Source organism: Prionailurus viverrinus, chromosome D3 (assembly GCF_022837055.1).
Source record: "Prionailurus viverrinus isolate Anna chromosome D3, UM_Priviv_1.0, whole genome shotgun sequence".
Lineage (NCBI taxonomy): Eukaryota > Metazoa > Chordata > Mammalia > Carnivora > Felidae > Prionailurus > Prionailurus viverrinus.
Window position 1 is genome coordinate 69,843,257 of NC_062572.1, and position 17,076 is coordinate 69,860,332.

General features: G+C 50.3%; 1 protein-coding gene across 8 annotated transcripts in view; it reads left to right on the forward strand.

The window, feature by feature from the left end:
* Window positions 1–17,076, forward strand: part of CTIF (cap binding complex dependent translation initiation factor) — a 298,093-nt gene that overhangs the window by 90,882 nt on the left and 190,135 nt on the right. For 7 of the 8 annotated variants that reach the window (XR_007145892.1, XM_047828162.1, XM_047828168.1 and 4 more), the window contains exon 3: window positions 2,081–2,152. The exons of the other annotated variant lie outside the window; for it this stretch is intronic. Coding sequence is in view for 6 of the 7 variants with exons in the window: in XM_047828162.1 (XP_047684118.1) it covers window positions 2,081–2,152 (72 nt within the window). In the remaining variant the exon portion in view is untranslated. The remainder of the gene's footprint in view (window positions 1–2,080; window positions 2,153–17,076) is intronic. 8 annotated transcript variants of the gene reach the window in all.

The following is a 17,076-nucleotide window of genomic DNA, read 5'->3' on the forward strand; positions in this document are numbered from 1 at the left end:
TGGCCTGGTCCAATCTGACGTGTGCTCTAAGTAGGTTTCAAAAACTTGGTATGGAAAGAAGAATATAAAAAAAATCTCATTAGTAATGTTTTATGTGAATTACCTGTTGAAGTGATCATATTTTGGATATATTGAGGTAAATGAAACATATTATTTAATTTAACCTTTCTTTTTCATTTTTTTTTTTTTGAGAGAGAGAGAGAGAGAGAGAAAGAGCGTGAGCACAAGTGTGCGAAAGGGAGGGACAGAGGGCAGAGGGGGAGGGAGAGAGACAGAGAATCTTAAGCAGGTTCCATACCCAGCACTGAACCCAACATGGGGCACGACTTCGAGATCGTGACCTGAGCCGATCAAGAGTCAGAGGCTTAACCAACTGAGCCGCTACTGTGTCCCTAGCAGCCATATTTCAAAAAGGAAAAGGTGAGGGGTACCTGGGTGGCTCAGTCAGTTAACTACTCCACTCTTGATTTCGGCTCAGGTCACGATCTCATGGCGGTGGGATCCAGCCCTGCCTACATCGGGCTCCATGCTGACAGCGTGGAGCCTGCTTGGGATTCTCTCTCTCTCCCTGTCTCTCTCACTGTCTCTCTATCTCTCCCTCTCTCCCTCTCTGCCCCTCCCCCACTTGTGCATTCACTCACACAGTCTCTCTCTCTCTCTCTCAACATAAATAAACATTAAAAAAAATAAAATATGGCCGCTAGATCACTTAAATTACATCTGAGACTCCTGTTTGTAGCTCTCGTATTATTTCATTTGGATAGCGCTGCCCTAGAGTATACTTGGACCGGCCTGTGTCATCAGCACTGTAACCATGCCCTTGACCCACAGTCAGGAGGGCACGGCCGGCAAAGGTTTTACGAAACCGTGACCGCACTGGCCTTGAGCCATTCACACTCACAGTTTTGACCAAGTGTGCCAAACAGAAATATCGGGCTCCTCTGCTTTTTATGTAGCACACAGGGTGTCGGTCAAGGTCAATGTTCAACATTAACCTAAGAGGCTAGTTTTATTGTGTAGCACAATAATAAAAACACCACCATACAGGGGCGCCTCGGTGGCTCAGTCGGTTAAGCGGCCGACTTCGGCTCAGGTCATGATCTCGCGGTCCGTGGATTCGAGCCCCGCGTCGGGCTCTGTGCTGACGGCTCAGAGCCTGGAGCCTGTTTCTGATTCTGTGTCTCCCTCTCTCTGACCCTCCCCCGTTCATGCCTTGTCTCTCTCTGTCTCAAAAATAAATAAACATTAAAAAAAAATTAAAAAAAACAAACCACACCACCATACAGCTAGATGGCACCTTACAGAAGAAAAGCTGTACTGTTACTACTGCTTCGTATCTAGACAGTGTTTTTAGAAGTTTATAGAAGTCCTTCCTTTCAACCCTGCAGTCACCCAGCCTTGCTGGCCCCGTTTTATAGATGACGCAATGAAGCCTGGGAGACCCATGAGTTTCAGGAACTCTCAGACTTCAGGGGCGTTAAAATGCAGAAGGTCAGTCTCACCCAACTGCTTCAGAGGGTGGAGGGCGGGGCCCAGGGACCCCCATGCAGCACGTTTTGGGGAATTTCACGCAAGTGGTTGTCAGACCACACTTTGGGGCACCCCAGGTCTCTGAGCTCTTGAGGGGTGAGTGCTGGGACTGGGCTGGAGCTGGGTATCTGGGAAGATCCACACGTATATGCCTCACCTCCAGCTCTAACCTTGACACTGTGGACGGCTGGCATGGCTAAAGCCAGGTCGGGCGGTCAGATGAGGTGCTGCTTGTTCAAAACACAGTTACCCCGTGTCGTGCGTGGTTGACCCCGGAACGCGGCTGGGTCTTGATCACTCTGGTGAGTTTAGCTGAAGGGGAGTAACTTTGCCTGCCCCAAGCATACACCAGAGAGGGTCACCGCAAGGTGGAATTTGGAGATGCCAGCGTGGACCTGCGGGTAGGGAAGGATTTGCCGCTGAAAATGGTCAAGCAGGATTTTATCCTGACCCTACTGCTGAAGAGCAGGGCCATACCTGGAGGGCCCGGATAGGGTGAGGACGAGCCTGTGTGTCCAGCCATCACTGACCACCCCTTTCTCCCCTGCAGTGGACAGCGGACTGCAGTGAACAGCTGGACAGCAGCTGTTCCTTCTCCCGAGGGCGAGCCCCCGCACAGCAGGTAGGGAACCCGCTCTGTGCTCCTTTGGGGGATTGTAATGTGTCTTGTCTGTCTGGGTTCCTGGGCTGGCCTGTGATGGCTCTCCTGGGAAGTGGTGATGTGGAGAGAGCAGGAAACAGGAGAGAGGAGGGTGCAGTCCTCTCTCCGGAAAGTTCTCCCTGAACCGCCAGCCCACGGCGAAGCACCCCCCTCCTCAGAATACATAGGTTCCTAAGATTTTTTTTTTTCTTGTAAGAGTTTTTTCATCACTGGATGATGTTTGCGTCAATATCTGCAAACAAGCGCATGCTCGCTGGGAGGAGAGTGGATAAGTGATACGTGGAATGGTATAAGTAACAGCGTGAATGAACTTGGAGGCTCACACATCGGCACTGGGACTGGATCCCACAAACAGGGGAACCCCTAAGGTTATGGTGCTGGTCACTTGAGATCACTTCTGCTCCAGGTGTGCAGAGGACCCTGAGGGGCAGAATGTGGGGATAAGATGTCAGCACCTGGTCCATTCCCCCCGGCCCAGCCCTCCAGCTTGCTGGACCTGGCTGGAACCCGCTGTTTCCCTCCCTGCTGCTTGCCTGTGAGATCCCCTGGGGGATAACCACACAGGTGTGGGCTGTGCGGCCTGGAAGGATGAAGTGGCAGTGCTGGTGACCCCCAGGCCCTGTGTACCCTTTAGGTGTCCAGAGGCCAAAAAAACCATCCATCCCCAGCCGTCAGCCCAGCCTCACACTGTGTCTGTCCAGACAGATAAATGGGGAGCCTTTCTGGGCTCCTGCACTCGCTTGCTCTGAATTTCAAAGCAGCTTCATTCACACGTTGCCCTGGACCCACTAGTTTGTGTCCGACTTCTGTCCCATGGCACTGGTTAAATCAACTCCTCTCTATTCTGTCCTAAGGGAAGATGGTCAGTGCCCTCCGTTCCCGATCTTTCTTAGGTTGCAGGGCTTTTTACACCATGGTGTGTAGGGATAGCTTCCTTCTCACACTATAAGTTGTTTGTGTGTGTTTCATTGATTCTCGGCTAGGAGGCCATTAACAAGAACCCTGGGGTGGGGTTGTGGGTAGGGGAGGAGGCACGAGACCCAGGTTCTCCTCTTTGCTCTGCCACAAACTTGGTAGAAATTCTTTTCATCCTCAGCTTCCTCATATAACAATCGGGAAACTCAATGGCCTCTGAGGGTCCTTTGCTTCTCCATGCCATTTTGTAACTGAGGTCCACGGAGGTATAATGACCTGACCAAGCTGGGACTTGAACCCAGGTCTCTCACTGTACCCTTCCCCCATTTGGCCATTTACCTTGCCTTACTGTAGTAGGTGTCCTTCTATGGAGGACTTTTATCCTCGTCACTAGACTGCCAGCGCTGGGTCAGGGACCCCGTGTTATCCTTGCTGAATCCCTAAGGCCTAAGTGCCCTTAAGGCCTGGCACATCAGGAGCACCATTTGCCAGTTACCCTGGGGTTTCCTACATGAAGATTCCCTTAACTCTTCAGCGGCAGAAGTGGGCTTGGATCTGGGGACTCAAGGACCGGATAAAGGGTTCCAGGGAACAGTTGAAGTTCTTGGATGGGGGACACAAGCAGCTGATAAATGAGAGACCAAAAAGCTAGCTCTCTGTTATTTTGTCAGTAGGTGCCTCGTTCTGGAATCTTCCAGACTCTTCTCCCCCCCTCGCCCACCCCATATCACCTTTTGTGGGCCCCCTTTTGCCACTGGTTCCCTCTGGTCTTATTCCCCCGTCACTCCCAACAGGATTCAAAGGGGCTGAGAGTGGCTCGTGCTCCTGCTTGCCTCCCTCATCCTGTGCCGTCCTTTCATGGCCAGGTTCATGCCCCTCGGGGATGGTGGGTGGGGAGTTGGCCAGACGACAGGCTGATGGAGCAAGGCTGGGGGCCTGTGGGACTGGGCACCCTGGCACCACAAGCACCAGCTGACCCCCATTCCCGCCTTTGGGCAGCATCTTAGCAGTTAGCTTGGGGTAGGCGGGGTTAGATGAGATGAAATGCAACAGAATTTAAAGAAGAAATCATAAAAGTTCATGTTAGACTTTTTCTTGGCAGGTGGAACTGAGACACAGGTTCATTATGGAGGAAGAGCCCCAGGAAGGTGGAGATGGGGTCTGGTTAATACAAACCTGTCTCACTTCCCTGATGTGCCCAGAGGACGAGGCCTTTTGGGGAGGGCTCTCCTGCAAGTCATGGGGCCATCGACCCTGCCACCGCCCCCATGTAGTGTCCCTCCATCCGATCATCTCAGAGGGAGGAAGGGTGGAGGAGAGAAGCAGAAGAACAGCCAGGGCACTGAGACAACCACGGCCTCAGCCACCTGAGGATTCGGGTGTGTGTCTTGTGGGTTGTTGGGATCAGCTGTGGTGAAAGAGAAGGCTACTTTGCCTGAGTCCTGGGGAGGCTGCACCCCATGCTTTGTGAAGCTGCTTAGATCCAAGGAAGACTTCAAGGGTGTTTGTGGAGGGGTTTCCTACAGATTCATCAGCCAGGGGGTGTTTGTAGAGGCTTGGTGCTAAGCCCTGGGTTCACCTGAAGCATGGCCTCTGCCTTCAAGGGCCTTACCATACAGTTAGAAGGACAAGATACATAGTGTAAAGGACAAGACATGCTCAGGGCAGGAGACATAGGTGTCCAAAGGGTGGCCCGACCTCAGGTGTCACAGTTAAGGAACCTAGGTGGGGTGAGCAGGGAAGGTGGGACTGAGCCAGACCCTCTGGATGGAAGGCCACCTTTTGCACTCTGGCGCTGTATACATAGTAGATGGAGAGGCATGAGTCTGATTGAAATAATGTCTTCTTGGTTCAGTGGTGAAAGACCTGACTGACATGAGTGATTCAATTAATTTAGGGTACAAACAGTAGCGTGGTGTAAACAAGGTAGAAATTTCTCTCTCTCTCGCCACCAGCCCGGGTGGGTATTTGGGATTGGCATGGCAGCTCAACAGTGTCAGGACAGTCTCCTTCCTTCTCATTGCTCTGCCTGCTCTAGAGCATTGCCTTTGTCCTCAGTGGCCCATGCTGGCTCATGTCCGTGCTCCTGCCAGTGGGAGCCCTGCCCAGGACCCCAGGAGCCTCGGACTTCCCCTCATGAAGTAGCCATCTTCTGATGCCCTCAGGTGGAGGGATCAAAGCTGGACGGCATCCCAGGTGACTGTGTTACAAGGAAAGCCCTTAGCTACACTGTCCTAAAGTAGCTCCCTGATGGAGGGGGAACCAGGGAGCTGCCATTAAAGGTGCATTTGCTGGGTGCAGCTCTGATGGGTGCATGGGTACATCCTTCAAAGCTCCCTTCATCCTGGTCCACCAGGTGCAGAAGCACTGGCCCCCAGCTCTTAGGAACCCCTACCAGCCCCATGAGCCTCCCCACTGTTCTCACTGCCCCCTCTCATCCACACAGACACCCTCACTCAAATTCATGTTATAATCAAGCTGTTCCACCTACATCTCCCTATCCCCTCAGGCAGCTGGTCAACCTTGAGATGCGTCCTAGGGCTGCCTCTACATCCTTGACCACCCCTGGCCCAGGGCTTTACACCTAGTAGTAGCTCAATTAAGACTCCTGAGACTACACTGAGTTGGCACAGGCCCAGTCCATTCAGTCAGTCCCTGGTGGGGCCAATTGCTCTGGCCACACCAATTTTGCTGTTTCTAAGGTCGTTGGGATAGTCGGGGTGGTTCTGCTACCCCACATTCACCCATGGGGCAGAATTTCAGGAGGAAACTAAAGGTACTTGGAGATGGGGGTGGCTGGCTGAGTGGGTGTTCCACCTTGGCCACACGGGCCCAGGAAAGTGGGGTCGGCAGGAGGATGTTGAGATTCTGTGTTCTGCCCAGGAAGCTCTGGATGGCGGGTCCCAAACCATGTCCTGAATGTGTAGCCCAGGTGTAGGCACCATTTGGGGATTAGCCATGCACTGAGCTTATGTTTTGTTATTTCAACTAATGCAAGGAGACAGGAAAAACCATTGCCTTCTCCGACCCCTTTCAGAGGCATGACGTGGGGGTAGCCTAGGGTGGGTTAGGTCCCATGAAATGGGAGGGAGGGGCTCAGAGGAGAATGGGCTACAGATAGTCCTGAAGAGGCTTGTTCAACTGCCTGCAGTTGGGATTTGGCTGTATTGGGGATTATTCGGCATCCTGGCAGCCTCTTTCCAAGAGACCTCATCCAACACCTAGTCACAGAGTTAGGAAGTTGCAGTAGTTTCCAGCTTTTCACTGTAGTAGGGGACTCATGGTGGAGATGATTTGCAGGAAAGTAGCTGATGTGAGAGTGTGCCACCTGGTGCATTTAGAAAATGTCTCAAGGTACCAGCATGGGATTTAGCATTCAGGGAAGAAAGCCAAAGGCATATGAGAGTTTGTATGAGGTCAGGAACTAGCAGCTCTTGTCTACCTGCACAGAAGTGCCAAGGAAAGAAAACGAATGTGTACAACAGCAGCAGAGCCTCTGATTAGTCCTTGAGAAGGACTTCCTCACTGAGGAATTTATTGGCCCGTGGTGTTGGCTGTAGAACAAGGTGATGAAATCTTCACTGGGATCCTCATGGCACCCCTCCTTGTCAGGCGGGTTCATGCCGAGCCCTGGGAAAGGTGTGGGTGTGTTAGAAGTGAGGTCTTTGAGTCCTGGCTGTTGGCCTGGATCCCACATTCCCTGGAATGACGAGAGAAGGGCACTTTCCCTGTGGTATCATGATGCCCGGTAGCACGTTGAAGCCTCAGGAAGGAGTGCAAAGAGCCTTTGTCCCAAGGGCCACGAGAACCGGATGTGGACCCAGGTGTAGCACACATTTCAATGCCTCTTCTGCAAAATGATAGACTTCTCTGAACCTCTCTGGAAATCTCTTTCATTGTTCCTGGGTCTCCAGAAATGAGCAATTGGATGCAAATAGCTGCTAAAAGCAGCAGCAAGTGTGGGTTTTCCTGATTTCTCCACCGTCCCCTTACTCTCCCTAATAACCTGTGCCATCCTGTGGCCAGGTTTCTTCTAGGGGCCAACATTGACTCTGATCCAAGAGATGGCCGGTGGTAGGCAGAGGTGAGCCTCAAATACACAGCTTACCTCTGACCCACAGGAAAGGGGAGGAGTTTTCTGCCAGTTATCTTGCTGCCCTCCAGTAATTATAGTATTTGGTCTAGTGCCAACTAAACTCATGAGCACAAATGATATCTTAGTAGAAGTGCCTAGATTTTTACTCAGCTTCTGTGGATATTTAAGAAATGTGTTCATGGCACTGCTCTCTATTTAGTTAGTATTTCTTGAGTATCTGCTGGGATCTTGGCAGACACATATAAGCTGGAGCCTTTGGGCTCACTGCCTGTCTGTACAGTAGAGGCCAGTTCACATGGAAAGGGCTGGCTGAAGGCACCCAGTGAAGTCCCTCAAAGACACGTCCTGACCACAGATTCTGCAGTCATTCCCAAGAGTGGTCCTTCTGGTCTCTGTAAGTAGAGAGATGCTTTGCAGGACATGAGACCTGATCTGTGCCTTCAGGAATGGTTAGGATGTTTGACCAGAGAAAAGAGAAGGAATGGTGTTCACAAGGCTTGAAGTTAGGTGTAACGTTGGGATGTTAGGGCAGCAGGAAAGAGTACACCTTGAGTGGGCAGTTTGTGTTGGGTGTTACAGGAGTGGTAGGAAGGAGGACGGTGGATGTGGAGGTGTCTGTGTGCTCAGCTGAGATGCTGGAACTGCTCTCCACCCCTTCCCCTGCTTGTGTACCTTCTATATCTTCCATTTTCTCTCCATTCCATACAGGTAAAGTCTGTCCCTTCACATCAGTCAGGATAGCCTAAGTAATGCTGCAGTAACAAACAACTTTGAATCTCAGTAACTTTAAACAACCCATTCAGGACCCAGCTTGATGGACCAGTTGCCATTTTCACCAGTCACCATGACAGAGGGAAAAGGACCACCGGAGGGTCTTGCACTGCCGAGTCAACACTCCGACCTAGATATAATACACATCACTTCCCCTCCTTGCTTGTTGCCCAGAACTGGTCACGTGGCCCTACCCAACCATAAGCACCGAAAAAGTATCATCCCACTGTGAACCGGAATGGGGGGAACCAGAGCTGTTTGGTGACTGGCTCGAGTGATTATCACACGCCCCACCTCTAGTAGAAGCTCACCAGGAGCTGGGGCTGACCTCTTCCAACCACATCAAATCCAGAGCTAAGCAGGTCTCCTGGGAACCCTAAAGACATCACGTGCTCTCAGGATGACAAGGAGCTCAGAGGTCATCTGATCCACCCTCCCAACCTGCAGTACAGGAACCCCCTCCTGTGGCTGTTGAGCTGCTGGACATTTCCTGAAATGGGGAGCTCACTGCTTCAAAAGGCATCTCAGAACGTCGTGAGGCAGCTCCATTGAGTACAGTCTTCCTCTTTTTTTTTTTTTAATGTTTATTTTTTGAGAGAGAAAGAGAGAGAGAGCATGCACATGGTAATGAGGGAGGGGCAGAGAGAGAGAGAATCCCAAGCAGGCTTCTCACAGTCAGCGCAGAGCCCAATTCAGGGCTCAATCTCATGAAGTGTGAGATCATTATCTGAGCCAAAATCAAAGCCAGATGCTTAACCAGCTGAGCCAGCCAGGTGCCCCTACAGTGTCTTTCTTTGGTTCAGCTCCAAACCACCTCTCATAACCCCAGCTGATGGTTTTAGTTTTACTCCCTTTGCCCATGGCTGTTTCGTTTCTCCCGCAGCAGTCCAGCATGGCCAGTCTGCTTTTTAAGCTAAATACATTAGTTCCTGCAGCTGTTTCCTTTGTCATGGTTTAGTTGCTTCATCCCTCTGTTTATTTATCAGGTCTTTCATGCATTGATCCAGTCTACACATCATCTCTGAGGGCTGCCTGTGTGCCTGGCACCTTGCTGGGAGGCTGGGAGGCAGGAAGCAGGGTGATGAAGTGATGGGCTCAGTCTCTACGTACATAGAGGTTAGAGAGAAAGCAGGCACTTACCCCGCAGTGCTGAGATGTCTGGGACATGACCCGATGGTTCTTAGGTCCCGTCCTGTCCTGGGTTACTCTCCTAGGAGCACTATAACTATGATTCTTCCTAATGAGCCTCCCCGAACTGTACACGATCCTGCTGGTGTGATCTGATTCTGCAAACTCTGGTGCTCCCAGCATGAGCCTCTATTTTCTAGAAGATATCACCTGTCCCTGTCCTCAAGGAGCCTTCTGGCTCCAGCTTATCTGGAGGAACTAGGATATAACACTTAAAACAGTGTTGATGGTTGACTTGTAGGGAGAACAGTCAGCAGCCATCCTTGGAGCCCTTGCTGTAAACATTATGAGCCATGTGGCCTAGTGTCTGTCCTCAGAGAACCTGGAGTCTGCTTAAAGAAACAAGACTTTCTCTAGTGCGAAAGCAACAGTCCAGAGCAGTGTGTGAATACAGGGAGGAGTGGGCTGGTATCTACAGGGGAACTGGCAGCTGGCAGAGGAGGCCACATACACAGATACACAGGCAGGAGGGAGGAGGAGCCATGCTGTCATGGTAACGGCACTGGCCTGGGAGCCAGGAGACGTGAGTCCTAGCTTCCGTACCTCTGACTTACCATTGGGTCATGGGTGAGACACATCATCTTGCAATAGCCCGATTCCCTCTGAAAAATGAGATGATCTAGACTTAAGACCATCAAAATATATTGTTAAAAATACAGACATAGATTTCTGCTTTGGGGAAGATGGAGTATATATTCTTTTCTATATTCCTCCTGCTGAGTACAACTAAGATCCCGGACATTCTGTATGAAGCAAACGTAAGAAAATTCTGAAAGGTAGAGATAAGAAGGCAGACCAGCTAGGGTTTGGGGGACCTGAGCAAGGACATCGTGGTAACTTTCCTGAGTTTCCTTTTTGCCTCTAACATCCCAGACTTGGGGCTGAAGAAGGAAGTAACTAGGAAATGGCAGTGGACACAGATCTTTTTTTAAGGTACCAATGAAAGTCTGTTGTCTCTAAGCAAAGGTCTAGGCAAAGATATTTTCTATTAAGATAGAAAAGTTTTAGGGGTGCCCGGGTGGCTCAGTTGGTTGAGTGTCCAACACTTGGTTTCAGCTCTGGTCATGATCTCACAGTTTTGTGAGTTTGAGGCCCCCAAACTCAAAGTTTTGTGAGTAGAGCCTGCTTGGGATTCTCTCTGCCCCTCCCCCACTCACACTGTCTCTTACTCAAAAATAAATTAAAAAACTTAAAAAAAAAACCTTAAAAATTACTGCTCTACTCCAGCCAGATAGCATAGAGCAAAGTGCAGCCCCACTCTTGCTCACACCAGCAAAGACCCAGTGGGAGTCTAGACTGCCACCCTCACTGGGTTGTAATGAGCCCTCCCCTTGCCCCCCAACTGGGATGTTGTCAGAGAAGGCCAGGTGGGCAGCTGGAACTTTTATCCCTGCCAGCCTATACAAAGGGTCCTTGCAACCCCCAAGGTATTATTGGAGGCCATCTGGGAACTGGACTTCACCCCAACTCAGCAGTATTGAGGTGCCCCTCCCCTCCCTACTGGGTTGTGTCAGAGTAAGTTCAATAGAGAGTTGGGACTTCCACTGTTGCCCAGTGGTAATGAGGCCACCTTCATGCAAGGTCCCTGGGAACTGTGGAGTCCTGAAATTCCCACCTCCATGGAGCCATAACAACAAGTGCCAACTACCCTGGACTTCTACCTCCAATGGCAGTTGTGAGGCTATACCCTCCCTTTTCCCTGGCAATGTAGCATCACAAAAAGCCAGTCAAAAACAGAAGATTTAAATATGATTCAGAGTTTCATAACACAACATGAAAGTGTCCCCATTGCAACAAAAAAAATCATTTGTCATCCTAAGAACCAGAAATATTTCAAACTAAATGGGAAAAGACGATCAGTAGATGTCACCACTGAGATGAGAAATTGGACTTTATCAAAATTAAACAGGAAAACCCTGTTTAGTGGATGAAGAGACAAATGACAGGAAATTTTGCAAAACATGTATCTGACAAAGGACTAGTACTCAGAATATATAAAGAACTCCCCACACTCAACATTTAAAACAATACACTTAGAAAATAGACAAAAGACACAAAGAGACATTTTTCCCTGAAGAGAGAGGATGTACAGACGGCAGAGAAGCACACAAAGAGATGTTCCACATCTTTTTGTAAGGGAAATGCAAATTAAAGCCACAATGAGAGATTTCACACCTATCAAGATAGCTAATTAAAATAAATGTAGTGACAACACCGAATGCTGGTGAAGATACAGAGACATCGGATCATTCACACATAGCCAGTAGGAGTGCAAAGTGGTACAGCCATTCTGGAGAACAATTTGGCAGTTTCTTAAAAAACTAAACCTGCAAGTACCATCTGATCCAGTCATTTTGCTCCGGGTGTTTATCCCAGAGAAAGGAAAACTTATGTTCACACAAAAACCTGTATTCAAATGTTTATAGCAGCTTTATTCATAATAGCCCCAAACTGGAAACCGCCCAGATGTCCTTCAACAGGTAAACAGTTAAAACAAGCTGTGACATTCAGCAGTAAAAAGGAATCCGCTACTGGCACATGCAGCAACCTGGGTGAATCTCCCAGGAATTATGCCGAGTGAAAAAAGCCAATCCTCCAAAGTTACATATTCTATGATTCCATGTATATAACATTCTTGAAATGACACGATGATAGAAATGGGGAACAGGTTAGCAGTTACAGGGAGTAGAGAAGGGAGGGGCAGGAGAAAATGGGTGTGGTGCAGAAGGGCAGCAGGTGGGAACCTTGTGCTGATGGAAATGTTCTGCATCTTGACCATATCAATGTCAATATCCTGGTCTTAATATTGAACTTTACTTTTTAAAAAATTTTTTTAATGTTTTTATTTATCTTTGAGACAGAGAGAGACAGAGCATGAGCAGGGGAGGGGCAGAGATAGAGGGAGACACAGAATCCGAAGCAGGCTCCAGGCTCCGAGCTGTCAGCGCCGAGCCTGACACGGGGCTTGAACTCATGGAGTGCGAGACCATGATCCGAGCTGAAGTCGGACGCTCAACCAACTGAGCCACCCAGGCGCCAATATTGAACTATACTTTTACAAGTTTCCACATGGGGGAAACAGAGTAAAGGGTGCAGGGCATCTCTGTGTTATTTCTTACAGCTATATGTGAATCTACAATTATCTAAAATAAAAGTTAATTTTTTTAAAGAATAGAACCTTTTGTCTTATCCGAAGCTTTCAGGGAAATCCCGTATGGAAAACAAAAGGGGCAAAACTGCTTGGGGAGGCAAGGGAAGGAGGAACCCACTTGCTGTCTCCTACTCCATCTGCCTCAATGCTCTGGGAGCACCTCTGCAGAACCCCCAGGTCACCCCCGGACCTGATGATCTCTCAGTTCCTTTCTTCTCTGGACTTCCGTGGGTCTGAGTCTGAGCCTGGCAGGAAGGGAGAATCTCTGGGGACTGGGGAGCTTCAAGAGGCCTCCTAGTGAGGAGTCTTGGAGGATGGGATCCTTTCTCTGCATAAGGACATGCAGGGTGGACGACTGGGGATGCTTAAATGGGCCTGCATTATTTCAGCAGATGCCAAATAGGAAGGCAGCCAGAAGTAGCCTGTGGTGTTGACCAGTCCAGGTTCAAATAACATGGCCATTTAAATCTGCAAGCACAAACTCAGCCAAGAGAGTTTGCAGAAAGGGTAAGATTAGGAGAAGTATACTTGGTCACAGGCTTCGGTCGTTATTTCCTACCTCTCCCTTTGGTTCTTAATTCAAAGACAGTCAGGGTACAGAGTGCCTGGGAGGCTCAGTTGGTTAAGTGTCCGGCTTCAGCTCAGGTCATGACCTCACAGTTTGTGGGTTCAAGCCCCGAGTTGGGCTCTGTGCTGACAGCTCAGAGCCTAGAGCCTGCTTCAGATTCTTGTCTCCCTCTCTCTCTCTCTCTGCCTCTCCCCTGCTCATGCTCTGTCTCTGTCTCTCTCAAAAATAAATAAACATTAAAAAATTAAAAACAAAAACAGTTGAGGTTAGAGAGGGAAGGGATAGAATGGGCAGACAGGAAAGTTTCATAATGAAAGGAATGCCTTTTCTGGCTCCTGAACTCTGCTCTGGTGATACCCAGGAAGCCCTCTCTTCTGGCTTCTGCTCTGCCTTTCTCCTGCCTCAAAGACCCTTCTGTTGTAAGGGCATTAAAATATTGGGGGGGGGGGGTGGTCCATCATGGTCTTTCCCACCAGCCTGTGAGGTGCTGTCCTTGGTGCTGAACACACATGCACATACGTGCACACACACTCACACACATGCACTGTTACTAGGACAGGACTGTATCTCAAATTTTGGTTTAATGTGAGCCTAAGAGGAGTTTCAGACCCAACCTGTTGGAAGCCCCTGTTTGGGCCCAGGAGATACTTTTGGGGCCTTTGGTCTCAGTGTCTCATATGTTCTGCCTGCTCTCCCTACCCCGACTGGGGAATCACTGGTCCAGTCCAAATGCTTATGGGACAGAGAAAGCAGCATCGGTGCAAGATGCTGAGTGACTCTCCTGAGCCCTCCAGTAAGCAGCTTGCAGGCCTGGAGTCCTGTTTTACCCACTCTTAGTCCAAACCATGTTGGTACTCTCAGGAAGTTTTCCCAGAGTCTCAGAGCCCCTCTGCTGTCTCGTCCAAAGCCAGCAACAGGGGTGGCATACATCTTGTCACATGGTGCTTGACTATGTGCCATCTTCCAGTGTTCTTTTTGTTTCTGTGACTCTTGGTTGAATGGTAAGCCCTGTGAGGGCAGGGATGATCACCTCAGGACTAGTCCACTTCTGTGGGTGATAGGTCAGGGTGAGGCAGGGGAGTTGCGGTGGGATCCTTGGAGAGGAAGGAGAGAAATTTTGTCTATGTCTAAAGGGATGGCCCTCCCCATCAGCTATGCCAGGAACTTGGGTCCATGAAGTGAGACAATCCATGTTAGGGTCAGCCTTGCTCTTGGCCCTCATGATGGACAGAATCTGTGGAAGAACATTCTGCACCAGGAAGGGAGATGTCCTGGGACCGTGAGCCATCTGGGGAGCAGGGGCTGTACTGCCCTTTTCTGCCTGGTGTCCAGCACTAGGCCCTGTGCAGCTGCTCCCATACTGGGCTTTCAGGTGTGGGAAGCCAGGACCAAAGGCTGGCCACCCATGCCTCCGTGTCCCCTGGCACAGCTGACTAACAGCAGACAAGCTGGGGGAAGTCCAGACTGACGTGCCCCAGCTTCCTCTAGATGGAACTTCACCTGCGACCCTCCCGATAATGGAAGCGGTCCTCCTCCTGTGCGCTGTCCTAGACAGTCAAGTTCCGCTTAGTTTCTAAACCCTTGTAGCCTGGAGTTGTCGACACATACCTACCCACACACCGGCATGTAAATCACTCCACAGTTGTGTACTAGTAAAGAGAACCCAGCAGCACAGAGGAGGGTTTATTTTCTCACTGCTCCTGACTTAGCATGTTTCTCTACTGTACAGTGATCCACTGCTACCTTGTTTCGTTCACTCAGGTCCAGAGCCCCCCCCCCACCCCGCTTCTTTATACATTCCATCTCCCACCCCCAGACTCCCCTTACCTTCACTGCAGGCGATTTGCTCCCTCCACCAGCACTGTCTCCCCAAACGTAGGCAGAGGTGGACTCGGAGAACCCAAATGTCTGGATGGGATGGATACCTGACTGCATTATAGCAGTCTGCAGTGAGGCCACAGTTTATCTGACTAATATCACCACACGGTGCAACAGGTAAGAGCATCAACTCTGGGCCACGCTGTTGTATACATTCCCATCCTGGGCACAAGCTCTCTGAACACAGGCAAGCTCTCCGAACCTCCGTTTTCTCATCAGTGAAGTGGGGCTTCCTAGGGTTGTGACCAAAGTGAAGTGCTCAGAGGGTGCCCGCCGTCCAGTGAGTGCTACGTCAGCGAAAAGTTGGCTGTTGTCGTTGCCGGAGTCCAGACTCCCCTGAGCTGGGGGTAGCTGTGCACCGGCCAGGCTCTCAGGCGGCTCCAGTCTCCCCGCCCGTAGGCGGGCTGTTTCCATTTCTTCTTCCACATGGTTTAAAGCGCTCATTATCCCTTTGTGATCTGTTCTGAGAACAGCACGGTTCACACTGGCATGAGGCCCCCTAATTGCCAGGAAAAGGGCCTGTTGTGAAGGATTCGGCAGCGTTTAAGTGCTAAAAACGATCCACTGAAAAGGGTGGTTGCTTCTGATTAGGCTTCTCAGAACCTTGGCCTTGCAGCAACCTGGGGGGCAGGGCCCGGGTGACCTCAGGGCTGGGGAGGGGAGGGGGCTCAGAGAAGAGCTCTAGACACAGGAATTGCACAGCAGAGGATGCTCTTGAAGAAGCCAGTGCAGTTCTGTGGTGGGCTCTCAGTGCCTAGATACCTGAATCCTTGCTGCAAAATATTTAATGAAAGATGCTGGGTCCCAGGGCTACGGTGAGAAGTGAGTGAGTAGAGGGATACAACAAAAAGTGAAGCCAGGGTTCCTCGTTGAGGGGATGCAGCGTAATTGAGGAAGAGTGTTAGAAGACCATTTCCCAAAGTAGGTTCTGTGGAACCCTAGTCCTCTGTGGAATAAAGAGGAAGGATGGGGTGGCTTTCTGGCCAAAGGAGTTTGGGAAATACTTGCAGAGTCAACATCCATCTAAGACCAATAAAGGCACCAAGAAGTTTGGCAGTAAAGTAATTCATTTCACAGTCTTTTGGGGCACCTGGGTGGCTCAGTCCGTTAAGCATCCCACTCTTGATTTCGGCTCAGGTCATGATCTCACGGTTGTGGGCTTGAACCCCATGTCGGGCTCTGCGCTGACAGCACGGAGCCTGCTTGGGATTCTCTCTCTCCCTCTCTCTCTGTCCCTCTCCCTCTCTCTCTCTCTCTCAAAATAAGTGAACATTGGGGCGCCTGGGTGGCGCAGTCGGTTAAGCGTCCGACTTCAGCCAGGTCATGATCTCGCGGTCCGTGAGCTCGAGCCCCGCGTCAGGCTCTGGGCTGATGGCTCAGAGCCTGGAGCCTGTTTCTGATTCTGTGTCTCCCTCTCTCTCTGCCCCTCCCCCGTTCGTGCTCTGTCTCTCTCTGTCCCAAAAATTAAAAAAAATAATAAATAAATAAATAAATAAGTAAGTAAACATTAAAAACAACAACAACAACAACAGCAATCTTTTAACTCAATGCGTCCCAAACATTTGACAAGGGAGCCTTTTTGAACTTTTCTTCCCCACAAAACCCTTTGAACATCCAGTTTCTAGACGTGTGTTCCATGGACCACCCCAGCTGCACTAAATTTAACCTGGCAATGCTCCTCTCCCCGCGTGATTCTGATGCACATTGACATTTAAGAGCCAGTGGATTAGTGTTTCTAGAACACCACTGGGAAGCACAGCAGTCGAAGAGTCGGGAAGCGCTGGACGTGCTGTGGGTTCCTGGGGCACTAGCGTCAGCCGAGGAAATGCTCGGCCGCGGAGAGGAGGGGTCTTGAGCTGGAGCCTCTCAGAAACAAAGACTGGGGTTGGGGAGGACATTTGTTTTCTGTGAGTCTAGGAAGGGTACAGTGGTGCAAAGGGGAATATAAGCCCCTATCTTGGGTAGCTTGGTGTGACCTCAGAGCCCTTCACACTAACACTGTGCATTACTAGTGTGCCAGGGAAGCCAAGGTTCCTGCAGTAGTCGGCTGCAGCCTGGGGCTTGGGAGAGCAGGGAGTACCTGGGGACAAGCCAAGCGCTGGTCACCCTCTGCTCTGTCCTTGCTTGTCCTTGCCTCTCATGCAGCTCAGTGTGAGTAAGGGGGGGGGGGGTGGTTTGGACGGTGGGGTGGGTCTGGCTCCAGGTGGGAGGTTCCAGAAGTCAGACTGCAGTCTGCCTGTCTGTGGGTCTGTCTGTCTGCAAACCTCTGCCCCTCTGTGACTTCTCTGTAATAATAGGAGGGTTTGTGGAACAGGTGA